The 26,206-nt window shown below is 42.4% G+C and overlaps 2 protein-coding genes across 6 annotated transcripts in view; both read left to right on the top strand.

Moving 5' to 3' along the window:
- The window catches only part of trpm7 (transient receptor potential cation channel, subfamily M, member 7), an 89,227-nt gene extending 76,466 nt beyond the window's left edge, over window positions 1–12,761 (top strand). The window contains exons 36-41 of the mRNA XM_055661319.1: window positions 2,442–2,725; window positions 3,612–3,694; window positions 5,012–5,217; window positions 6,367–6,418; window positions 7,081–7,187; window positions 11,558–12,761. Of these exons, the coding sequence (XP_055517294.1) occupies window positions 2,442–2,725; window positions 3,612–3,694; window positions 5,012–5,217; window positions 6,367–6,418; window positions 7,081–7,187; window positions 11,558–11,679 (854 nt within the window). The 3' untranslated portion in view covers window positions 11,680–12,761. The remainder of the gene's footprint in view (window positions 1–2,441; window positions 2,726–3,611; window positions 3,695–5,011; window positions 5,218–6,366; window positions 6,419–7,080; window positions 7,188–11,557) is intronic.
- Window positions 12,762–16,436: 3,675 nt separating this feature from the next.
- LOC129712683 (migration and invasion enhancer 1-like) lies at window positions 16,437–26,075 on the top strand. Of its 5 annotated transcripts, XR_008726110.1 has the most exons (5): window positions 17,110–17,676; window positions 18,223–18,320; window positions 20,454–20,530; window positions 22,596–22,764; window positions 25,752–26,075. XR_008726110.1 is itself a non-coding variant. In XM_055661317.1 (3 exons), the coding sequence occupies exons 1-3, from the start codon at window positions 17,574–17,576 to the stop codon at window positions 25,848–25,850; spliced, it is 279 nt and encodes a 92-aa protein (XP_055517292.1). In that variant the 5' UTR covers window positions 17,147–17,573; the 3' UTR covers window positions 25,851–26,075. The 5 variants fall into 5 exon arrangements, 1 of the variants encoding a protein (XP_055517292.1); XR_008726112.1 differs by lacking the exon at window positions 20,454–20,530 and having other exon boundaries at window positions 16,437–17,676; XR_008726109.1 differs by lacking the exon at window positions 22,596–22,764 and having other exon boundaries at window positions 17,148–17,676.
- The last annotated feature ends 131 nt before the right edge of the window (window positions 26,076–26,206 follow it).

Genomic DNA, 26,206 nt, shown 5'->3' with positions numbered 1-26,206 from the left:
AGCCACTACTTTAAAGAATTATGATGCAGGCCATCAGGTCCAAGAGAATTTTTCAGCCCTTACTCTTAATTTGCTTGTTAGTTGATCTGGGTCATGAGTCATACAGTGTGAAAACAGACCCTCTGGCCCAACTTGCCCATGCTGACCAACGTGGTCCATCTACACTAATCCCACCTGCCTGTGTTTGGCCCATATCCTTCTAAACCTATCCTATCCATGTACCTGTCCAAATGTCTTTTAAACGTTGTGATAGAACATGACTCAACTACCTCTTCTGGCGGCTCCATATATCCACCACCCTTTGTGTAATATGTTGACCCTCAGGTTCCTATTAAATCTTTCCCCCCTCACCTGAACCTACGCCTTGATTCCCCTACTCTGAATAAAAGATTCCATGCATTTACCCCATCTAATCCGTGGCTGTCTGGGAGCTGCGGCTCGCTGCCGTTGCTCAGCATCACGAGAGAGTATTGCACCGCATATCGCCATAAAAGATCAAAATTCAACATTCTAAGTACCGTTTCAACTGAATGTGTAATGCTTTTGCACCATCGTAAAGTCGAAATATCGTAAGTCGAAGCATCGTAAGTCAAGGAGCATCTGTACTCCAAATGTGGCCTCACCAATGTTTTGTACAACAGTAACATAACCTCACAACTTCAAAATTCAATATTCTGATGAAGACAGAATGTTGTAGACAGGGAGTTAGGAGTACAGGTGCACAGTTTCATGAAAGTGACATCACTAGATAGGCTGGTAAAGAAGGCTTTTGGTATATTTGCCTTTATCAGTATTGGACATTCTGTTACAGTTGTACAAGACGTTGGTGAGGCTGCATTTGAAGTATTGCGTTCAGTTTTGGTCACCCTGCTCTTGGAAGGATGTCATTAACCTGTTCAGTGCCACCCCCGATTATACTCTGATCAGAGTATACAAGTGAAAAAAAAACTTAGCAATGAACAGGTTAAGCTGGAAAGAATACAGGCAAGATTTGCGAGGTCCGTCAGGACTCGAGGGTTGGAGCTATAGCGAGAGGTTGTGCAGGCTGGTTCTTTATTCCTTAGAGTGGCGAAGGCTTCAAGGTGCTCTCATAGAGGTGAATAAATTCATGAAGCAATTGATGGGGTAACTTCACAGATTATATTTCCCAGTGTAGGGGAATCAAGAACCAAAATAGGTTTAAAATGAGAGGGGAGAGATTTAATAAGAACTAGATGGGCAATCTTTTCACTCAGAGTGGTTGGTATATGGAACGAACTGCCAGAGCAGTTAGTTGAGGTAGGTACTAAAACAACATTTAAAAGACGCTTGGATAAAATAGGAACGGTTGAGAGGGATATGGGCCAAATGCAGACAAGCTTTTGATTGGGAATCTTGGTCAGCATTTACTAGTTGAGCCGAAGAGCCTGTTTCCCTGCTATATGATTGGGTCCAACAAAAAAAACAACGTGCAGGAGGAACTCAGCGGAGGTCAGGCAACATCTGTGGAGGGAATGGACAGATGAAATTTTACACCAGGACTTCATACACTGTTTTTCTTTGCAGTGAAGACTTGGTTTAGACTGCCACCTACTGGATGTTAATTGTATGTAATATTGTGTTATACTTTGGGTCTACTTCGGAGGCTTAAACATTTATTTCATGATTGATTCAGTCTGAACCGTCTGTGATGCCTCTAAAACATTTTCTGGCTTAAGACCATTTCCCAGTCCTAGATCTGCAGCATTATGTGCCTTGTACCTTTTTTTAAAGTGAGGATTTTCACCTCCTCTTCTTTTATGGCAGAATGACAAACTGCTGCCAACCATTCAATGTAAATAATTCTCTTTGGGTCAGAGTGGGTAGTATTGACTTCTTTCCTCCATCTTGAGCAGTGTTGTCTTAATGCTGCCTACTGGCCTGAGATGAAATGGAGGAGAAATTTATGAGGGACACAGATAAAATATATAGCCAGTGTTTTCCCCAAGGCAAGGGAGTTTAGGACCATACAGCACAAGTTTAAGGCGAGAAGGGAGCTCTGAGGGGCAGGTTTTTCAAGCAGAGGGTGGTTATTATCAGGAATGCTCTCTCAGAGGAGCTGCTGGATGTGGGTGGAACTTCAAGATTTAAAAGGCGTTTGGACAGGAAATACAAGCATGATGTATGGGATTAGTGTAGATAGGTAACACTATCAGCATGGACAAGGTGGCTACATTAACCTGTTTCTATGTTGTACGATTCTATTACCAGTTGTTGGAAATCTGAAACCAATGTAATCACTGGAAATAGCCAGGGGATCAGACAGCATCTGTGGAGTTAAGCCAAACAAAGTTGGTGTGAAGTTTGCTGTATTTACAATTTAGACAGAAGAATTGATTAAAGTGAGACAATACTGAAAAGCTTGAAACTATTATTATAATAGTGAACTGTTTTGAAATGTTTGCTTCACTTTTGTGTTAAAGGTGAACCTGTGACAATATATCGACTTGAGGAGAGCTCACCAGTCAGTCTGAACAACAGCATGTCTTCCTGGTCGCAACAGGGCCGATGTGCCAAGATTGAGTTCTTAAGTAAAGAAGAAATGGGAGGAGGATTGAGGCGAGCTTTAAAAGTAGAGTGCACATGGTCTGAGTTTGATATATTAAAACCAGGTCAGCTGTATATTGTGAAATCCTTTCTTCCTGAAGTAGTGAACACGTGGAAGAGAATCTACAAGGAAGATACTGTATTACATCTGTGTTTGAAGGTACGTGCTCATCGTATCCATATTTGGACTGTATGTTGGCTCAGTGGGCAAGAGAAGGTTACGGGATTTTTTAAAATACTAATGAGCTGTTAATTGTAGCATCCCATAGACTCTGGTGTTGCATGTTCCTCTGTGACTGCGTAGTTGTTGGGTTAATTATCCACTGTAAATGGCCTCTGTGAGGCTTTGAATTGATGGGAGTGTGGAGAAAATCGAATTGGATTAGAGTAGGTTTAGAATAGGTGGTCAGTGGGAACTATGGGCCAAATGATCTATTTTCTTACTGTTAGACTGCTACAAAGTTTTTTTAATATTCAGAAGTGGTCCTTGAATAAGTCAGGATTTAAGACTATTTCCCTCAATTGGCAATTGTCAGATATGATTCCTAATGCTTTTATTTAAGAGGTAAAGTTAACACGGTACTGCTGAAAGAGAAACTTTATTTTTGTATGTTTGATTGTTCAGGTCTTCTACTTTCTTTTTTAATCTAAACTATATTTTCAAAGTTAATGGAAGCATTATACGATTTCAGCTTTTTACTAGAAACTGCACTACATAATTACTACTCTGTCCTAAAATCAATTTTTTCTTTCTAAACCGGTAGTTGGGTTATGCTGGCCAGTGATATCAGATGTGCTGCAATTGGCAGAACATGATCCATTCAGGATTGATGAATATAGTTTGGTTTTAAATGAAACTGGGTGGTTTTGTGCTTTAAAGGGATATTGTGTTTCCTATGGGATTTTCTACGTAATAGTTGTAGAATCATACGTTAGGCTGTCTGACTGGCTACTGTTGCTGGTTTGGTGGAATGCCAAATCAGTACATGTCAGATGCTATCTTGTAGATTTGTAGAACATGTTACCAGACAATCTCTTGTTTCTAGGAAATTCAGCAGCAGAGGGCTGCACAGAAGCTCGCATTTGCCTTCAACCATATGAAACCAAAGACCATTCCATACTCTCCAAGGTGAGGAGAAATAATTGAGTAGGCATCTACAATCTCTACTTTTTAAAAAAACTTGCATCTCTATAAAGTTTTTCCAACTTTTCATTATAAATTCTTTCCTCCGATTTTCTAATCACAAAAGAAAGTTAAAGTTTAAATTGTAATTCTGATAGCTCAGTTTTGTTAGAAGAGCAGTGTGAAGATGGAACACCAACAGAAGTATAGTGTAGATAGAATTATAGAATGGAATAATTCACCAAATTTCTCCTAATTACCAAACCGCCAATACTTGTGGAGGCTGAATGTGACATTGATTTGCTTGAGTTATATAACAGACAGTTATTTGATGTTGTAGAAGACCTTCAAACATTGTTATGTTGAAAAAAGCACGGTATTATGCACAATCTTCATGAATGCTGAATCATCATCTGATTAGTAATGAGGGACCGAGTCTTCAGGTCCAAATGGATGGTTTCTGAGCTTTTTTGCCATGCTTCCCTAGCAGAAGAAGAATGCCTTTAAAAACAATTGCCAGTTATTTTCATCCCAGTATTATTTTTGGCAAGATTGGTATAACTTTACAGTTTCATCGATTGCTACAGGATGGAAAGATAGGAGGAATATTGTACACATTATGGAACAGAAGTAGTGATAAACCATTCTGTCCCATTGTGCCTGCTCTGCCAGTCATTGATTTTATAGCTGATCTTTTACCTCGGTGTACTATCCCCATATTCCCTGATTCTTTGTATCTGAAAGAAAATCTATTAATGTGAATCTATAAGGTGAATGCATAGTATTTATCCCTGGGGGGAGAATCAAGAACTAGAGGGCACAGATTTAAGGTGAGAGGGCAAAGACTTAAAAGGAATCCGAGGGGCAACCTTTTCACACAGTGGGTGGTTGGTATATGGAACGTTGCCAGATGATGTAGTTGTACTATAACAAAGTTTAAAACACATTTGGACAGGTACAGGATAGGAAAGGCTTAGAAGAAAATGGGCCAGGTGTGGAAAATGGCACTAGCTTGGATGATGTAACTTGGTTAACATGGATAAGTTAGGCTGAAGGGCCTGTTTCCATGTTGGTTGGCTCTATTATTATAATGTGTATTTGTGCAGCACCTTTAATGTGACAGTCCCTTAAGACACTTAAGAAGAGAAATAATTCATGTTTTTCCTTAACAGTACAAGCATAAGTTTTTAATTATAATATCTGTCAGGAAGAGTAAGTTAGTTTGCTACCACTATAATTATTCATTATATTGCTTGTGTCTATATAGTTACATAGTATAGTTGTTTCCTATGTTATATTGAATAAATGTCTGATTAACCTCAGGTTCCTGGAAGTGTTCCTTCTGTATTGTCATTCAGCAAGCCAATGGTTTGCAATTGAAGAATGTATGACTGGGGAGTTCCGGAAATTTAATCATAACAGTGGTGATGAGATCCGTCCAAACAACATGCTGGAGGAGACCATGCTTGCCTTTAGTCACTGGACCTATGAGTATACGAGAGGTGAACTACTGGTTCTGGACTTGCAAGGTGAGTACGATAAGCTTTTGTTAAAGTGAAGTAGCTTTATATTAGTTGTGAACGCTGATTTTTTTTAAATTATTCTTAAACAGTTAATAATTGGTGATTCTAAACTTCCAAATGTCATCATTTTTAAAAGGCTTTGATATATGATCATGTCAGAACTCTGAACTGTTAAAATTAAGCAGTTTCAAACGGATTATAAATTGTAAAAACTTGAAACTTTTCTTTTGGTAGCAATAGGTTTAGGTTTATTATGGTCATTTTACCGAAGTACAATGACAAGCTTGGTTTTGCATGCGGTTCAATCAAATCAGGTAATACTATACATGAATAGAGTAAACCCGCGTTATAACGGGCCATCTAACAAAAATCCCTTGGATGCAGCTTGACATCAGTATTTCAGATTTCTCTCCCCAAAAGTAAACTCTATGATAGGGTCTGGTAAATAATTAGTACGCAGAGACATTTGACAGGTGTTGATAATGTCGTCTACTTTATGCATAAGACCAACTATTGTCAAAGCTGCTAATCACTCTAGAAAGTGGAACTTAAATTGTTAAAGTGTACAATAAAGGAAAACTACCATTATGTAGACAAGTTATGAAAGCATTTGCTGACACAAGGGAGAAAGAGAAGCAGTTGAATGAATGCCATGAACAGGTCTGGACACAAAACCTAAAACAAACACCAGGCAAAATGAACCGAGTAACAGCATCCAAAATGTCCTTACATTTACCATGGTGATAGGACGTGCAATCAGAAAAATGTCATAGCCTGAAACTGAAGCTGACTGAATGTGAAGACCATAGCATTTAAATGGGGTCGTGCTTCTTTGTCATGGCATTGCTATTGAAGCTTGAAGCTCGAAGGACATAAATCCATTTTGATATAAAAACAGAACACGCTGGACACATTGAGCAGATGAATAGCATCTGTGGAAAGATAAATAGAAATAATGTTTTGGGTCTCAGACTTTTCATTAGATGAAGGGTCTTGGACCTGAATCATCAAGTCTTTCCCTTTCCACTGATGTTGCCTGACCTAGCTTTCAGTATTTTTGTATCTATTTCCAGTAGGTGCATTTATTTCATGTTCTACATTGATATATTTGTAAGAGGGGTAGTTTAATCTAGTTTTGTATATTTACTTTTATAGGTGTTGGGGAGAACTTAACTGATCCTTCGGTAATAAAGTCTGAGGAGAAACAGTGAGTATTAATTTAAATATCAATTTTCCTCCTTCCACGACACATAATTTGATGGGAGTGCAGTGATCTGTACCTAAAGTCTTTGGCAAGCAGTAACTTCAATTTATTGGCAGGAAAATTAGTAGAATCATATTTCTTTCTGGAAATTACTCAAGGAAAATGTCAGTCTTTAGAGGTTGCAAAAAAGATTTACTACAAAATAGGGACAGGAGTAGGTCATTTCCTCCTGATGCTGTTTCAACATTCACTGTGTTCTGGCGGATTTGTGATCCAGCTCAGTAAATCAATCTTTTTTTACATTTTCTGTAAAAAATGATGTTACTTTATTTGTTTTTTGTTCGAAGTTTTACTAAATAAAGCTTAAGGAACACACCTGCTTCACCGCCCAGTTGTACTGTGGTGTTTATCTCAGTGCTACTTTCCCCTCAGTGCTAACACTTAACATGTTATCCCTGGATTCCTTAAATCTAAAAATGTTATCATATGGAAGAGCAGTAGAAATGGGAGTTGGTCCTTCAGGCTTTTGCTCCACATTCATGAAGGTCACGAGTCACCTACCTCTTCTTGCTGGAGGTGAATCTGCAGACAGACTTTAAGCTAACGCATTGTTACCAGCATTCTGTAAGTGACTGCAATATCCAAGTTTACGCTGTTTCTTTCAGGTCACATGACATGGTATTTGGACCTGCCAATTTGGGAGAAGATGCGGTTAAAAACTTTCGATCAAAACACCATTGTAATTCTTGCTGTGGGAGACTTAAACTTCCTGGTAAGATTTTATCATTATTTTTCTTAAATCTTTTCTCTCTGTGAGCAATGACTCATTACCGTACAAACCCTGAAACCCCTGTGATGAGCCGCACAATAACTGGGATGTTTGGATCATGGGTAGAATCCTGATGAAATCCTTATTCCTCCGTTCAAGCAGCAACTGTGGCATTGGAGTTGCTTCACACCTGGAAAGTTATTGTGGTCAGCTTTGAGCTGTTAAGTCTGGGTTTTAGCTAATGCAGCATATCTAAGTATTGAGTTTCAGGGCTGAACTAGATGGTTCATTACCACAATATATTTATGAAGAAAGCCATTTGGTGTTACACAACTAAATACACGTTTAACCTAAAGCAGGGGTAGGCAACCTTGTTCTGCATAGGGTCCAGGACCCATGCCTGTGAGTGGATGGCAGGCCACATATATAAATATTTATATATTTAAGCAATATTATGACTTCCGAACATAGCAGTTAGTTTGAGACACTGGTATTGAAACTACTCTCACCCCTCTGTCCTAAACTTCATGCAGACCCTTTGTTACCCTCTCTTCCCCCACCTCCTCCCCCTCTCCCTTCCCCCTCTCTCACCACCTCTCCTCCCTCCTCTCTCCCCCCCCCCCACTCTCTCCTTCCCCCCCCCCCTCTCCTCTCTCCTCACCCCCTCTCTCCTCTTTACTTCACTTTCCCCATTCCCTCTCTACACCTCTCCCCACCTCTCTCCTCTCCAAGGTCCAATCCCGTCCATTTACCGCTGGATTCCTGTCTGGCGTGTCCACGAACCAACGGCCGGCAGCGCCGCTATCTTTGAAGAGGGCGGTCCTGGCCCTGACCCTCCCCCGGGCTCGGAGGCGCGCTGTGCATCAGGCACCACAGCCGCTGCAACTGTAACTACACTTTTACTAGCAATGTTACAAAATTTTGAGATTTTAAAAATCAAGTCTGCAATTTATCCCATCAGATAAAGCATAAAAAGTAGTTTAATTTGACACCTAATTCACTTTCATATCTCAAGTATTAAAAATGTTATGGCCATTTTCATACTCGGAAATTAGCATCTTGTTCCCTATTGATTTTCTATGGACATAACAAAAAAGCTGTGATCGTGGACAGTCAAAAGCCCATAACTTTCTCAAAAATTAAGAGAACTGAATGAAATTTTCAGTTATCATAGATTGAAGCATTCTGAAACAAATATAAAACAATCTTACTTGGATGACCTGAAATTAAAGCATATAATTAGTTAGTTACCCAATTGTAGCTAATTCCAAACTTCAATTACTAGATCTAAACATCTATCCATTTCTTAAAAAAAGATTAACATTTTTTAAATAGCCTAAGTGTCCAAATAACATTCACAAAGAATTCACAATAAAACATGATTTTTAAATCTCATTTACATTAATTTATAGGCCCAATGGAAGGAATTTAGTGTTCAATTGCTGTAAATTAATGACCATTTAAATCGGCTTTCGAGTGGGATCCTGTGGAAAGCGTGCTGGTTTAGAACGTTCACATTGCGGTAGATTTGTACCCCAAATGGCCAGAAAAATACTGCGGGATTTAATGGGGCCCCAAATTAGCTACTCGCAACATTAAACTTTGTATAAAGGGATCTTAAGAAGCGCTTTTTAATGTAAAAATAAACAACCTACCTTCCGTTGTCCCCTGTATGAGATCCGGCCCGTTGTCGGCGGTCGCGGGTTTAGAGGTTAATTTTTAACTTGCTATAATAATTAAATAAACCCTAAAAAGGTAAAAATAGCTCCAGCGACCAAACCTCGCAGCGATTTTTCGTCAGCAACTAAGTCGACTGAACAAGCTCGATTTGAATAGCCTAGGGAAAATCGTGTTTTAAACCCGCCCCCCCTCTAAACGGCACCATAATCGCACACACGGGCTGGGACAGATCTGCAGCGACGCTTAAGGTAGGTTTTGCAACATACCTACTTTTTACATCAGTGGAACTACGTCCACCAATCCAATTAACCTTTTGCCCAGTTCACGAGATTATATCAGTTCGGATTTTTTGTATCCACAAACAGGATTGCTAGGAGCATTAAAGCAAGCCTTTATGTCGCTGGCCATATTAAATGTCACTGTATTAAACAGTCTAAAGAAGTCTAGATGACGGGGGGAAAAATACGCCTGCGGGCCAGATAATTTCGGGTTATGGGCCGGATCCGGCTCATGGGCCATAGGTTGCCGACTCCTGACCTAAAGGATATTAAATTGGATAATAATGTGAAGATCTCTCTGCTGGTGTGACGTGCATTTGGTCAAAATATCCAAATGCAATTGCTGCAATTTTTATTTTACTTTAGACCCTTTTTTCCTTCCCTGCAACAAACTTGTTGGTCAATCTCAACTATCGTATAAATGATCTCTTAAATGATCCAGCGAGACACTTTGTTGTGCCATTATTGGTGCACCCAGCAAAAAGATTAAATATTTACCCTTGTTGCCTCATATTCTGCTGCTATCAATTCTTGAAAACATGTTCGGCTGTTCTTTTTCATTAAATACATGCACGCCTCCAGGTTGTTCTCCTTTCTGCCCATCATTGAATCCCTCCTTTCCACAGTACGTTGTTGTCTCAGTGAAACATTCTTCCCCTTGTCGTTCTCTGCGTTCTGTTAGATTGATCACAAGCTGCCTTTAACATGTCTTCACATTTTTCCAAGTCAAAGATGAAATTGAAGCTTGGTGATAAGACAGGGTATGAAGGTGATGTGGGGGGTTCAGAGAAATAATACATCTGTTGGATTAATTTCAGTTTATGAAATTTTACTCAATTCTCTTGTATATTTACATATGTCCTAGAGAGCTAATTCAGCACATGAATTGGGAGACTGGGATTAAAGGACTCAAGGGATGAGTCTTGATCATTCCTTTAATCCCATTCTCCCACTTAATTTCCTCAAATGTATCTGGTATATATATATATATATATATATATATATATATATATCCATTACCCCCCCTGATTCTATCATCATGTACTATTGGGGCAATTAATAGTGGCCAGTAAACCTGCCATCCAAAAAGTATTCAGGATATAGATCACCAGGAAAAATGCAGTTACGGAGACCAAACAAACTCCACACAGCATTAGTGGTCCCAATAAACCCATTTCACTGTAGCTATGTAACATTTGCTGCACACTAAGCATTTTGGAAAATCTGTCCAGAATACATGAGCCAGTGTGGATTTATTGTGGTAGATAAGTGTGTGTATGTATGGAAAATATTTTTGATCCAGAGGTCAAAGTTAGAGTCATAATTACACAGCCCTTTGATCCAATTCATCCATACTACTCCCATTTACTTGTGTTGGCCCATTTTTCTCTAAACCTTTGTTATCCGTGTACCTTTTAAACATTGTAATTGTACCCACTTCTATCAATTCTTAAGGCAGTTTGTTTCATAAACCAACCACTCTCAGTGTGGAAAATCCCTCCCGTCTCATCTGAAATCTCTGCCCCCTAGTTTTAGATTCCACTGATGTGGTTAAAGTCTGATCTGCCCCTGTTGATTTTGTAAACCTTTACCCCTCAGCCTCCTTTGCACCAGGGAAAACAGGCCCAACCTATTCAGTTTCTCCATATAAGTCATGCCCTCCAGTCTCAGTAATTTCCTTGTGAATCTTTTCTGTACCCTCTTTTAATCACATCCTCATAACATGGCAACCAGAACTACACAAAATACTCCACGTGTGGTCTCACCGACATCTTGCGCAGTTGCAACATCACATCCCAACTCTTACAACTGTGTGAACAGATGTCGGATTTTCATAAATCAGTGAAACATACTAATGGACTGTGCATAAAATGCTGCAAACACTTGGGTCAAGCTGTGAGGGGAAACAGTTAATATTTCAGGTCCAAAACTTTTTGTCAAAGCTCTGAGATCTGAAATGTCAACGCTCTTTTCTTTCCCACGGCCTGTCCTGCTGACTCCTTCGAGCACTTCCCATTTTTATTTCAGATTTCCAGCAATCCATTTTTTTTTCATGATTTTCATCTGATATAATACATTTGCTATCCTATCCTGTGAATGGATGCATCTCTAAAGACCTCATTGATACTGGTGGCCCATATGTTCTGTGACATTATAATTTGCCTCGGATGTTTCTGATCATTTGAATTTCCTTCCAAACCAATTGAGAAATACAGATGATTAAACATACTGCTGAAACGAATGATGGGTTTAATCTGCCTTTTAGTAAATATTGCTGTAGGTGGCAGGATATAGATAAACATCTGCTGTTGAGTCATTCCTCCCTATTTCCGCAGACATGGAGGCAAGTTAATCTTTTTAACTTTTTTTTGATCCGTTGCATAATCAATGTCATATTTTATTTTCTGTGCTTAGATATCAAAAGGAATGATTATACGCCAGACAAAGTGGTACTAGCTCAAGATGATGTAGAAGTTGCAATCCAGTCTGGCAGTGGTACCAAAGATGTACGAAACTCATTACGCCTAATGATTTAGGCACTGAGAATGGTACAGAGACAGTCTCCCGCTGCCAGAAACTTGAAATTGCCTGAAGTCGCCTTTGTCGCTGAATCAGAAGGGCTGCCAAGAGTTCTGTGGAAGCAAGTTCCCAAAATCTAATCACGGACGATTTGTTGAAACAAAAACAAAGGGTAAAGAATGCTGTGACTTGTCTGTAGTCTTGCCTGATGCATTTGCAGTGCAATCTAAATGTAACTAGCTATTTTGTTGTTGTGTAATTGACCTGTTGTGAGAATTGCAGCAAGTGATGTTGAGGTTAATGAACTGAAATTATCTGTTCTCTACAGAGCAATCCATGTTGAAAACAAATTTAATTGAAGTGTAAAGATTTTAAACAAAGCTAAATGCCGGTTTTAAGTCTTCACAATGCATACATTTTAAACCATTTTTAATCAGTTTATTTAATAAAGCCATGTATATTGGTACAATTGTACCAAGATGCAAATAATATTTAAACTACAAATTACCAAGCAGAAAAATCCTCTATAAAATGTGAAGTAGTGTTATGTCTGACAAAATATGGCAGGTTTTTAATAAGCCGATCAATTAAACTAACACATGAAACAAGCAAGAATTGTTTAGTCAGCACAGTCAAAAGAATGTTCTGGTAATCTGATTTTAATGAATTTCCGTTGTAATGCTAGAATTTGTGGTACATGCAGATTGAATTTAAAAGGAAGTATTGAAATCCTTGTATATATGGTAATGGGCAGATTGCAATCTATCTTTATGCAAATAATGAGACCTGAATTGGTTGAATTGTCAGCACGATGAAGCCACATGTCGACCTTAAAATATTTATGTAAATGGTGGCATCGGGCATCTTTTCTATGTTACAGAGGTACTATTGTCATTTTTAAAACAAGGGTGTTTATATGAAGAGCTGTATAATTTTTAATCTAATAGATGTATCTTATAGATACTGTATCTAAGGCACGAACACAACTTAAAATAAGATGGTGGTTTTACATAGGTTGGATGGTAAAGGCCAAGCGCTAATGGGATCATGCTGCATAAATTTTGTACATCATTTAATCTAATAAAAGATTTTTTTGAAATTTTGTCTTGAATATACTTCACTTGCTGGTAGAAAATCCATTTCAGAAGATTAGGAACACTGATTAGGATGGTGGTTAATTTGCTTGATTATACTCCAGAGTCATAAGGCATACAAGCAAAATTAGACCAATCGGCCCATTGAGTCTGTTCTGCCATTCAATCATGGCTGATCTATTTTCCCTCTCTTTCCCTTTGGGGGGGGGGGGGATTCCCCTGCCTCCCCACCCCCATAACTGTTGACATTTGCCTTAAAAATACCCAGTGACTGGATTGTGGCAATGAATTTCACAGATTCACCACCCTCTGGCTGAAGAAATTCCTCCTCATCTCCATTCTACAGGTACATCCTTTTATTCTGAGGCTGTGCCCTGTGGTTTCTCACCACCTGGAACTGAGTCCTGGACTATTGAGCCTGAGCCCGAGCCAACAGTTTGCATCCTACCTGAATGATGAAATCCACAGTGCATCTTGGGCATATGACACTTACAAGGTGTTAACACTGGTAGAACAAGTCATTGCAATACAGTTTGAGGTATAAATAGTCATACAGAACTGAAGCAAGCCCAGTCCATCAAGTCCGTGCCAGCCATCAAGCTCGCTTACAAAGCTGCATCATGTCTTTCTGACTCCTATACTCAATGCGCTGACCCATGAAAGCAAGTATGTCTTTATGACTATCTACTTGTGTTGCCACTTTCTGGGAGTTACGAACTTGACCCTCCCCAAGATCCCTCCATATATTAATGCTGTTAGGGGTATTTCCATTATTACTTTCCCCTTACATTCAACCTCCAAAATGCAGCACCTTGCACATGTTCCCAAACCACCTCTTTCCTGATTTCAAACAGTTCTTACATTAGTCACCACGTCTTTCTCCTTGGTGAATACAAATGCAAAGTATTTATTTAGTATCTTGCCTTCATCCCCTGACTCCAGACATACATTTCTTCCTTTATCCTTGAGCAGTCTAATCTTCTGCCTGGTTACCCTCTTCTTTTTAATGCAGTTACAAAACGGCTTGGGATTTTCCTTAATCTTTAACGCCTTTCACCAAAGCCTTTCCTTTGGCCCATTTGGGCCCTTCCAATTGTCTGCTTGAGTTCTTTCCTATTTGTTTTAGAGCAGATAATAATACTGGATTCAGCCGACGTGTGAAGAGCCATAACCAGGGTTGACCCACGGAAAGCCATAGGACCAGACAACATACCTGGTTGTGTGCTCAAGGAATGTGCTAACCAGCTGGCGGATGTCCTCTCGAGACATTTTCAACATCTCCCTGAGCCAGGCTACCGTCCCCACCCGCTTCAAAGCCGCCACCATCATCCTGGTGCCAAAAAAAGTAATCTGTCTCCTGCCTCAATGACTACCGTCCCGTGGCACTGACCCCCATCGTGATGAAGTGCTTCGAATCGTTAGTCATGGGACACATCAAGAATAACCTCCCCACCTCACTAGACCCGCACCAGTTTGCATACCGCCCTAACAGCTCCACACCCTCTATGTCATCTCCTCCACCCTCTATGCAGTCCTCTCCCACATAGACAACAAAAATAACCCCATCTATGCTAGAATGCTATTTATTGACTTCAGCTCGGCATTTAACACGATCATCCCTCAGAAGCTGGTGGGGAAGCTCTCCCTGCTCAGCTTCAATAACCCTGCTCTGCAACTGGATCCTGGACTTTTTAACACATCAACCAGTCAGTCCATGTTGGCAACAACACCTCAAACACCACCTTCCTGAACACCGGAGCCCCCCAAGGCTGTGTCCTTAGTCCACCACTATTCACACTACTTATCCACGACTGTGCCGCCAAACACAACACCAACCAAATAATCAAATTTACAGATGACACTACAGTGGTGGGCCTCAGAGACACCAATGAGACTGCCTACAGAGAGGAAGTGGCACAGCTTGTGAACTGGTGCTAAGGTAACAATCTGTCTCTGAACATTACCAAGACCAGAGATGATTGTAGACTTCTGGAGAATGCAGACTGCCCACTCCCCCCTGCACATCAATGGCTCCATCGTGGAGAGAGTGAGCAACATCAAATCCCGAAGGATGCACCTCGCTGACGCCCTCTCCTGGTCTCTCAACACTACACACCTGGCCGGGAGGGCTCAGCAGGGGCTGTACTTCCTCAGGAGGCTGAAATGAGCGAGGCTTCCCCCACCCATCCTATTTATGTTCTTTATAGAGGTACCACAGAGAGAATCATGACCAGCTGTATCACCGTCTGGTACGGGAACTACACCACATCAGGCAGAAAGACCCTGCAGCGATTAGTCAGGGCAGCGGAGAACATCTCCCAATCATTCCGGACAATTTCAACAAAAGATGCATTTCAAAAAAAAAAAGCCTTCAACATTATAAAGGATTCCTCCCATCTCCTCCATGGACTCTTTGCCCTTCTGCCGTCCAGCATGGGGTACCGGAGCATCAAGGCCACCGCCACCAGGAAGTGCAACAACTTCTTCCCCCTGGCTGTTAGAATGATGAATAAATACTCTGCTGCCCCCCCAACACACACACCCCACCTAAAACACAATATCAACCACTATGCGCACCTTGCGCCTCAGTCCTGTGAGAAACAACATTTTGCTCATAAATGTATACATATATGTTTGAATGACAAATAAATTATCATTATTCCTCAAAGATCCTGTCTGATTTCTTCTTCTTAAACCTTGCATTAACTTCATTTTGACCAAATTTACAATCTCTGTGGTCAGCCATAGTCCCTTACCTTGCCATTCTTTATCAGTAATTACTGGAGCATGCTGGTCATGGATTTTGATCAATGGCTCTTAAATGACTCCCGCGTGTCAGGTGCTGACTTACCCAATAACAACTGCATCTAATTCCTTCAACTAGGTTCACAATTGCAACTTTTTAATCCTGTCTCACACCTTCTGTCTTTTTATTTCTGTCTTTGTCCAGCCATCTGCTTACCAAAACCCCCCTCACCTGCATCCATCTATTACTTGCTAGGCTGTTCTCCCCGTAACTTTTGACATTCACCTTAAAAGCCTCTCTGCCCTTCTCTGTTCCAGCTGTCACCCCCCCCCCCCCAACAAATCGTCACCTATCCATGTTCTCCAGAGATGCTGCCTGACCTGCTGAGTTACTCCAGAGCTTTGTCTTTTTTTGTAAACCAGCATCTGCAGTTCCTTGTTTCTATTTCTTTTATCTTCCTCTCTATCGCTTCTGAAACATCGAAACTCTGAAACATGGTATCCAAAATGATATAGTTGTTACAGAGAGCAGTATTATTGTGTTCTAGTCATTGGAAGAATGAGGAAACTTTGGAAAGGATGCAGAAGAGGTTTACCAGAATGTGCCCGGATTAGAGAATACTAGCTATAAGGAGAGGTTGAACAAACTTGGCCTATTTTTCTGGAGGGTGAGGGGAGACCTGATAGAAGTATATAAAATAATGAGAGGCAAAGGTGGGGTGGACAGTCAGGACTTTTTTTCCCTCAGGGTGAAAATGTCAAGGGCATAGCTTTAAGGTGAAAAGGGCAAATTTTAAAGGAGATATGCGGGGTACGTTTTTGGCACAGTGATAAGTGTCAGGAACACGCAGCCAAGGGTGGTGGTAGGGGCAAATATGATAGTGGTGTTTAAGAGGCATTTAGATACACACATGGATATGCAGATATCACGTATCCATATCTGAGGAGATTAACTTGTCATCACGTTCAATGCAGACATTGTGAGCCATAACTTGTACCTGTGTATTGTTCCGTGTTCTGTGCCAGGATTAGCCACAGACAATCCTGCACTCCATACCTAACACTCTGCCTTTCCTGGGAGTTACTCGTCTACCTGGTGTGACGACCTCATTGAAATTCCTACCTATGACGCTCTCAGCATCACGGTCCAGGATGAGTCCAACTGCACTTCCAGCCACTCAATGCCACCAGTTACGAGCTGGAACTGGACACGTTGCCCACAGGTGTAGTCAGCGGGAACACTGGAAGTTTCCCTGGTCTACCACTTCCAGCAGGAAGGGCACTGTCCTAGCTGCCGTCCTGGCTACAATAAAGCAAAAGAGGAAAGTTAGAAAGATTGTATCTTACTTCTCCACATCTCCGCTGAAGCCTTTGGTGATAAAGCCTCAGAACTTTCCATTCATCAGCATCTTATGTGCTCAGTGTGTGTTCCGTCTGTGCGAAGTTTCGCATCGGAGGTAGACACAACATTCTGGAGTAACTCAGCGGGACAGGCAGCATCTCTGGAGAGAAGGGTCTCGACCCGAAACGTGCCCCATTCCTTCTCTCCAGAGGTGCTGCCCGTCCCGCTGAGTTACGGCAGAATGTTGTGTCTACCTCTGATTTAAACCAGCATCTGCAGTTATTCCCGACACATTGTTTTACATCGGCATCGACCGCTGCTCAGTGGACGCAGGTCATAGATGCTGGAATTTGAAGCAACAAACGAGCCGACCTTCACTTTGTTCATTTGCCGACCGCAGGTGGGTCAGCTGGCGAGCTCTTCCCTGCCTCCCTTCTCCTGCCCGACCATTTCTAACAAAAATCCTATAAGATCTTTGATTTCCAGCATTTAGTTTTATTTGGAATTCAAAGTGCTGGCCTGGCTTCGATGTCCGGTGTGTTGCAAACCACCCGCTGGGCCTGGGACGGTCTCGGGTGGGGCAACGTCAGTGGTGCCTGCCTGGCTGTGCGCGGCTCTGGGCGGCGAGTGGTCACAAGAGACCCCGGGACGTCAACGGGGCCCCGGGCTCAGGTGGCGGTCGTCGCCTGGAAGATGAGGCCTTGTGGATGTGGCTGCGGCGTCCCGCCTTATGATGATATCCCCACGGAAAGCCAACAAAGCCTGGCGGAAAGCAGCCTGGCTGGGGGCATGTACGAAGGCGAACACAAAGTGGATGTCAAGGTGGAGTACTGGTGAGTGGGGTGTGTCTGCCGTCCCGGGAATTGGTTTAGGGTTATTATTGTCACGTGCACCGAGGTACAGTGAAAAGCTTTGTTGTGCCTTTTGTCCCATCCCATCACATATTACTACACATAAATACAATCAAACCAAACTCAATAGATAGAGCAAAGGATAGAATATATAGTGTAGTTTAGTGCACCAGTTCCAGAGACAACGTCCATGTCAAGGGTGCAGGTGAATCTGACATTATCCAAGGGTATGAAGGACAAGTTGGCGATATGCAGAGTACTGCCCTGCAGACTACAAATTCAGACGATAACAGAGGGCAAGAAGCTGTTCCTGAGTTGCAGCGGCTGCATTCTCCGAGTATTATGGGCTATTGGTTGTGGCTGGACTGTGACTACAAGATAGTGCAGATTAGTTCAACATCAATGCTGTTGAGCTAATCAGGGGTAAGTACAGCCAGCAGGGCTTGCCTCCACCGTCACTCACTGGGACAGCGGGTTGTGGGGCGGATGGCGCTAGTGCCGCTTGTCATTCTGACACTCTGTCCCCAGTGCCGGATGAGGCTTCCTGGCGCGTTTCCTGTTCCTTGCCACTGAGATTAAGGAGCAAATTCCAGAGGCGCACATCACCGGCTTCATAGGACAGAAAGGTGAGTGGACCTATCACATAATGCAGGCTTTAATTTGCCCAACGTTCTGTAAGAATCGCATCTCATTTAGATTCTTTATTCGCCAACTCAGAGGCTCCCCTGACTTTTGAAACAGCTCTGATCATCACCACTGGGACCACCTTGATATCTGACCTCCTTCTGGTTCCCAGGGAACAACCTCTCCACAACCTCTGCCCCCTCCTCCCCTGTAATATCTTCATAGATCTTTTCTGCACCCGTTTCCTGTTAAATGGCATCATTCCTCTAACAGGGTGACCAGAACTGTACACTGTACTCCAAATGTAGCCGTACCAATGTCTTGGGCAATTGTAGAAACAAGAAACCTGCTTGTGCTGATTTACATAAAAAGACACAAAGTGTTGGCCTAACTCAACAGGTCAGGCAGCATCTCTGGAGAATGTGGATAGGTGACGTTTTGGGTCAGGGCTCTTATTCAGACTGATTGTTGGGTCGAGTGAGAAGAGGAACAGAACAAAGCCTGGCAAGTAATAGGTGGATTACAGGTGAGGGTGTTTTTGACAGGTGCTCAAAGACCAGAGATGAAAAGACAGAAGGTGTGCAACAAGAAGATTGAAGAGTTGCGAATTGTGAAGCTAGAGGGAGGAATGTAGGTGGAAGGGGAGGGTTGGTGGATAAATAGGGGAATATCCAGATGGGGCACATGGGGAGATAGGGTGGGAGGAGAAGGGGGGAATTATCTAAAATTGGAGAATTCAATGTTCATACAAATTCAACCCGTCGACCAGGCACCAGCACTCGGATACCCCCGACTTACCCCTCGACCGTGATCGTACAGTCGAACACCAGGCCATCATCTCCCAGACTGTTTCTGATCTCATCACCTCTGGTCATCTCCCTCCACAGCCTCCAAATGTAACACACCCCAGCCCCACACTGCTTGCTTCTAACTCCTTCTCAAAATCCACGGTTAAGACTGCCCTGGCAGACCCATTGTTCCTGCCCCACAGAACTCACCTCCAAATACCTTGATTCCATCCTATCCCCCCCCCCCCCCCCCCGACCAGTCCTTTCTGACTTAAATCGGTGGTGACACCTCACACGCCTTTCAACTCAACAACTTTCAGTTTCATGGACCCTATCGCCTAATTTTTACCATGGGCATCTAGCCCCTTTACACCTCCACCCCCTATCAAGAAGATCTAAAGGCTCCCCGGTTCTTCCTTGAACAGAGACCAATCAATTTCCTTTTATGAACATTCTTCTCGGCCAACGGAACCTGTCCTCACCCTCTACAGTTCTCCTTTGATTTACTTTTCATCTCATCTTTTCGTCTAATTTCTAACTGTTTGCCTAAAAAAAAGCCCACTCACCTGCATCAACCTATTACCTGCCAGGCTTTGTCCTGCCCCTCCTCTCTTCCAACTTTCTTCCCCCTCCCCCGAAATTAGTCTGAAGAAGGGTTCCAACCCAATACGTCACTTATCCTTGTTCTCAAAGGACGCTGCCTGACCCTCTGAGTTACTCCAGCACCTTGTGACATTTTTTTTGTAGTTCCTTGTTCCTTCAATGTTCAAACTACCCAAGCAGAACATGGCTCCAGGGGAGTCAGCCGCTCCTTTTCAGACTGATGTCGGGGGATTGGCTGTCTCGACCCGAAACATCATCCATTACTTCTCTCCAGAGATGCTGTCTGTCCCGCTGAGTTACTCCAGCATTTTGTCTCTACCGTCTATAATGAATACCCTGACCGATGAAGGCAAGCATGGCAGACATCTTGTTCACCACCAAATCAACCTATGTCAACAGTTTCATGAACTATATACCCGCACCCCTAGGTCTCTTTCTACTCCACTCCCCAAGCCCTATTATTTACATTGTAAGTCTTGCCCTGGTTTATGCTACCAAAATGCAACATTTTGCATTTATCAGAATTAAACTCCGTCTGCCATTCCTCGGCCCATTGAAGTAACTAATACACTCAACCAAGATGATAAAGCTATAATTCACAGCCTATCATGGTCTAACACAGGTGAAGCATTCAGGGTGAGGCCAGTTCCCCCTGAACTCCAGCTGTTTAAACCAATTTCAGTTTGGGCAGAGACTGCATCAGGTTTGTGAAATGCTGCAAATTATATTTCTTTGTCTCCTCAGGAAGTTTTGAAGTTACAATTAACAATAAGTTGGTTTTCTCTAAACTGCAATCAAATACATTCCCTCACCATGGCGACGTGAGTAAATGAGTTAGAAAGCAGTTTTTTCAGTAATATGAACAATGCGATGTCGGCATGTGTTGGTATAATCACATCCAGAACCCTGAAGTGTCATTAAGGTGTTATTCCCAGGAATACTGAGCTACCTGCCTCAGAGTAATCGTAGGACATTCAATCCATTGAAACATGTGGGCGCCTGGTAATTTCAACTGTCCTATTTTCTGCTCTGTCCTCATTATATCCTCTAAATGATTCTCCTTCACATTCAATTAATTCCCACTCAAAGGTCCAGATTCATCAGTGAATTCTAGGCCATAAAATAGCAGGAAGATGCACCACAGAACCACTGCTGAATGTCTCTCCCCCCCCCCCCCCCCCCCCCCCCCCCCCCCCCCCCCCCTCCCCCCCAGCCCGCACCAACCACTGATCCCCGCACATTAACACTACGCTACACACTAGGGACATTTTATTACATTTACACCAAGCCAATTAACCTGCACAAACCTGTACGTCTTTGCAGTGTGGGAAGAAACCGAACATCTCGGAGAAAACCCACGCAGGGCGCGGGGAGAGCGTACAAATTCCGTACAGACAAGCACCCGTAGTCAGGATCAAACCAGGGTCTCCTGCAGTAGATCAAGCGCTATCTCACCGTGCCGCAATTAATTGTTAAGTGGGAAGGTTGCTCACTCTTAAGCCATGATCTTAGTGAACATTTTTGAACTCCCTGAGGAAGCGTTTGGATGTCACAGTAGCAGGGGGCATGCAGCCCTTTCTCTACAGGAGACCCAAGATGGTGGCCACCTCCCCATCATTCAATCTGGCCATAAATGTCTACAGATACACTCAACACCAGTGCTGCCAAAATATATACCCAGTATAAATGCAATGAAGAAGTAGCAGGCAGATAGGAACCAAATGGTGTTAATGTCAGAGTTGTACAGCACACAACAAGCCCTTCTGCCCAGCATGCCTATGGAACCTTTTTGGTCATCTTCGCTAAACCCATTAGCGCACAATAGAATTGTATCATAGAACATCGTACAGTAAAACACAAGAACATGCCTGTCAACCCACAAGTCTAATCCAAACATGATGCCAAGACCAACTGTTATCTGCCTGCATGTAATCCATATCTCTCCATTCCTTGCATGTCCATATGCCTATCCAAAAGGGTCTTATTTGCCAAGCCCTCATCACTGTCTGTAAAAATACTACTGCTGCACAACTCCTCTAAACTTTGCCCTTCCCACCTTAGAGCTATGCCCGCTACTATTTATTTTTTCCTTCCATGGAAAAAGGTTCTGACTGTCTACCCTATCTATGCCTCTCATAATTCTATCAGATCTCCCCACAACCTTTGGTTTCCAGAGGAAACAATCTAAGTCTGTTCAACCTTTTTCCCTGTAGCTAGGCATCATTCTGGTAAACCTCCTCTGTACACTTTACAAAGCTTCCACGTCCTACCTATAATGGTAATAACAGGTATGCCATAAATCGTATATTTTCCCCTTACATTTTATCTCCCTATGTCTAACATCTTACACTTGCTTAAAGTAATCTCCAACTGCCATTTCTCTGCCCATTTCTCTAGCTAACCTATCTCACTGTATAATTTGGCAGTTTTCTTCACAGTCCACGACACCAGCAACTTGGTGTCATCGGCAAATTTAGTAACCAACCTGTCTACATTTACAGTGCATTCAGAAAGTATTCAAGATACAAGATACATTTATTTGTCACCTGCACCAATTGGTACAGTGAAATGTGTGGTCAGACCCCTTCACTTTTTCCACATTTTGTTACGTTACAGCCTTATTCTAAAATGGATTAAATTCATTTTTTTAATCATCAATCTCTACATAATACCCCATATTAAAAAAGTAAAAACGGGTGTTCAGAAATTTTTTCAAAATAATTAAAAATAAATAACTGAAATATCACATTTACATAAGTATTCAGATCCTTCATGCAGTACTTTGTTGAGGCCCTTTGGCAGCGATTACAGCCTCGTCTTCTTGGGTATGAAGCTACAAGCTTGGCACACCTGTATTTGGGTAATTTCTCCCATTCTTCTCCGCAGATCCTCTCAAACTCTGTCAGGTTGGATGGGGAGCGTCGATGCACAGCTATTTTCAGGTCCCTCCAGAGATATTCGATGGGATTCCAGTCCGGGCTCTGGCTGGGCCACTCAAGGACATTGAAGGGCAGTGAAGAAAGCGAATGACATGTTGGCCTTCATAACAAGAGGAGTTGAGTATAGGGGCAAAGAGGTCCTTCTGCAGGTGTATAGGGCCTTAGTGAGACCACACCTGGAGTATTGTGTGCAGTTTTGGTCCCCTAATTTGAGGAAGGACATTCTTGCTATAGAGGGAGTACAGCGTAGGTTTACAAGTTTAATTCCCGGGATAGCGGGACTGTTATATGCGGAACGGCTGGGCTTGTACACTCTGGAGTTTAGAAGGATGAGAGGGTATCTTATTGCAATATATAAGATTATTAACGGTTTGGACACGTTAGAGGCAGGAAACATGTTTCCGATGTTGGGGGAGTCCAGAACCAGGGGCCACAGTTTAAGAATAAGGGGTAAGTCATTTAGAACGGAGACGAGGAAACACTTTTTCATACAGAGAGTTGTGAGTCTGTGGAATTCTCTGTCTCAGAGGGCGGTGGAGGCTGGTTCTCTGGATACTTTCAAGAGAGAGCTAGATAGGGCTCTTAAAGATAGCGTAGTCAGGGGATATGGGCAGAAGGCAGGAACGGGGTACTGATTGGGGATGATCAGCCATGATCACATTGAATGGCGGTGCTGGCTCGAAGGGCCGAATGGCCTGCTCCTGCACCTATTGTCTATTCACAGACTTGTCACAAAGCCACTCCTGCATTGACTTGGCCTTGTGCTTAGGTTCGTTGTCCTGTTGGAAGGTGAACCTCCGCCCCAGTCTGAGGTCCTGAAAGCTCTAGAGCAGGTTTTCATCAAGGATCTCTCTGTACTTTGCTCCGTTCATCTTTCCTTCGATCCTATCTAGTCTCCCAGTTCCTGCCGCTGAAAAACATCCCAACAGCATGATGCTGCCACCACCATGGTTCACCGTAGGTACGGTATTGGCCAGGTGATGAGCGGTGCCTGGTTTCGTCCAGACGTGACGCTTGGCATTCAGGCCTCAGACCAGAGAATCTTGTTTAGGTGCCTTTTGGCAAACTCCAAGTGTCAAGTGCCTATGTGCCATTTACTGAAGAGTGTCTTCCGTCTGGCCACTCTACCATAAAGGCCTGATTGGTGGAGTGCTGCAGATATAGTTGTCCTTCTGGAAGTTTCTCTCATTGCCACAAAGGAACTCTGGAGCTCTGTCAGAGTGACCATCGGGTTCTTGGTCACCTCCCTGACCAAGGCCCTTCTCCTTGAGCGAGTTTGGCTGGGCTCAGTTTGGCCGGGCAGCCAGCTCTATGAAGAGTCCTGGTGGTTCCAAAGTTCTTCCATTTTAAATGACAGGGCCACTGCTCTTTGGGACTTGCAACACTGCTGAAATTGTTTTATACCCTTCCCCAAATTTGTGTCTCGATACAATCCTGTCTCGGAGGTCTACGGACAATTCCTTCATCTTCATGGCTTGGTTTTTGCTCTGCAGGGACCTTATATAGACAGGTGTGTTTCTTTCCAAATCATGTACAATCAATTTAATTTACCACTTGTGGACTCCGATCAAGTTGTAGAAACATCTCAAGGATAATCAATGGATACAGGATGCACCGAAGCTCAATTTTGAGTGTCATAGCAAAGGGTCTGAATACTTATGTAAATGTGATATTTCAGTTATTTATTTTTAATTACTTTGCAAAAATTTCTAAACACCTGTTTTTGATTTTATATTATGAGGTATTGTGTGTAGGTTGTTGATTAAAAAAATGTATGTTGATTAAAAAAATGTATTTAATCAATTTTAGAATAAGGCTGTAACATAAGAAAATGTGGAAAAAGTGAAGGGGTCTGAATACTTTCTGAATACACTGTATGTCCAAGTCATTTATATATATCACAAACAGCAGAGGTCTCAGCAGAGATCCCTGCATATCCTTCTATGCCTTCCATATTAAAGTTCATATAAATGTATCTTAAATATAGTGATTGTATCAGATTCCACCGCCTCCTCTGGCAGTGAATTCCAGATATCAACCACTCTGTGTAACAAAACAAATCCTCCCTCAGATTTCCTTTAAAACTCATTCCTCTCACTCTAAACCTTTGGCATTTTTAATATCCTCTACCATGGGAACAAGATTTGAACAATCTCTCCAAACAGTGCCCATCAGATCACCCCCTCAGTGCCCTTCACTCCAGGGAAACCAAGCCCACCCTATACAATCTCTCACCATAACTGAAGTCCTCTAATCCAGGCAAACCCCTGGCTACAGTAAGGGTGTGGGATGCAGAAATAAGAAAATAAGACGGATTTGTTGAGCTAGTTCAGGGCTTGCACCACTAGAGGGACGGAGGAAAATATTGCCTTGTCGGTGCAGTGTATACTCATTGGATTGATTCTGGGGATGAGGGGCTGCATCACAAGGGGAGTTTAACAAAGATCTGCAGCACTGAAGAATGACAGATGATCTCATTAAGAAAGAACTGTGTGAAGGGATTTCACGGTCAGGGTCGTGGCTGTTTGTCAGGTTGAAATCTGGGGCGATGCAGAGTCTCCGGATAAGAGACCATGGTTTTAGGGCGGGAAGAGAAGAAATGTCTTCACTGAGAGAGCAGTGAATCTTCTGAATTCTCTACCCTGGTGACTACTGATGGTGCCAAATGATTCATGTTTAAATATTGAGGGTATGAAGGGATAGGATTGGAAAATAGATAAAGAACTATTCCCAATACTACTGAATCAGGAGACCGATTCAGATTCAGATTCAGATTCAACTTTAATTGTCATTGTCAGTGTACAGTACAGAGAGAACGAAATGCAGTTGAGACACGTTGAGGAAGGAGTGCCTGGTCCTTCTCCAACTTGTAACAATGGTCATTTTCAGAGGGAGGGTGCACACACGGAGCGAGCAGCCTTTTCTAGGATTGCCCCGTGTCCACAGTCCATGTTGATACACATTGAATTAATTTATCTTTGAACATGTCCGCCAGCCTCCAACGTGTGAGAGAGAAACTCTGACAATAACAATGTTTGTGTTTTTCGAAGCTTTTGGACTTTGTTGGCTCTTGTGTACAAAATATTGTCTCCAATTCCCTCAGATCATTGCGGCAGTGAAGGCAGCGAGGGATGGATTGATGCAGAACGTTATAAGTGGGGAGAACATTACGATCAAGAAGAAAACTTGCACTGTATTATAGCAGAGACTGAGGAACCTGACATCAGTTTACGGTTCAGATTGATGAAGCTCCATTCTGTCAATGATTGTTTTCCCCTAAAGCTGGTGGTGAAGACATGAACAGAAATCAGAAACGGTGCTTCCCCTGTTTGGGATCTGCTGCAAACATTGTCATTGGTCAGTCTGTTGTACACAGATAACCTGCTGTCATATTGTCACTTTCATTAAAACTGAATTTGTTAAACTTTCCAGTCTTGTTCTCTATATTATGTCATGAGTAAAGAGTATTTAATTGCCATGTGTATCAAGATCGGAACAATTAAATTATTACTTACAGCAGCATATAAATGCAGCAACATAAAGGTCTGTAACCATGGT

The sequence above is a fragment of the Leucoraja erinacea genome, chromosome 33 (genome assembly GCF_028641065.1).
Source record: "Leucoraja erinacea ecotype New England chromosome 33, Leri_hhj_1, whole genome shotgun sequence".
Taxonomy (NCBI): Eukaryota; Metazoa; Chordata; class Chondrichthyes; order Rajiformes; family Rajidae; genus Leucoraja; species Leucoraja erinaceus.
Note: the sequence above shows the minus strand (reverse complement) of the source record. Positions and strands in the feature narration are given on the sequence as shown.

What these genes read in the sequence shown, in the direction of transcription:
- LOC129712683 (XM_055661317.1), top strand. Translation starts at nt 17,574, where the DNA reads ATGATGATATCCCCACGGAAAGCCAACAAAGCCTGGCGGAAAGCAGCC. An exon ending in GATGTCAAGGTGGAGTACTG is followed by an intron (nt 17,677 to 20,453) that starts GTGAGTGGGGTG and finishes TTGTCTCCTCAG; the next exon opens with GAAGTTTTGAAGTTACAATT. An exon ending in CATTCCCTCACCATGGCGAC is followed by an intron (nt 20,531 to 25,751) that starts GTGAGTAAATGA and finishes CAATTCCCTCAG; the next exon opens with ATCATTGCGGCAGTGAAGGC.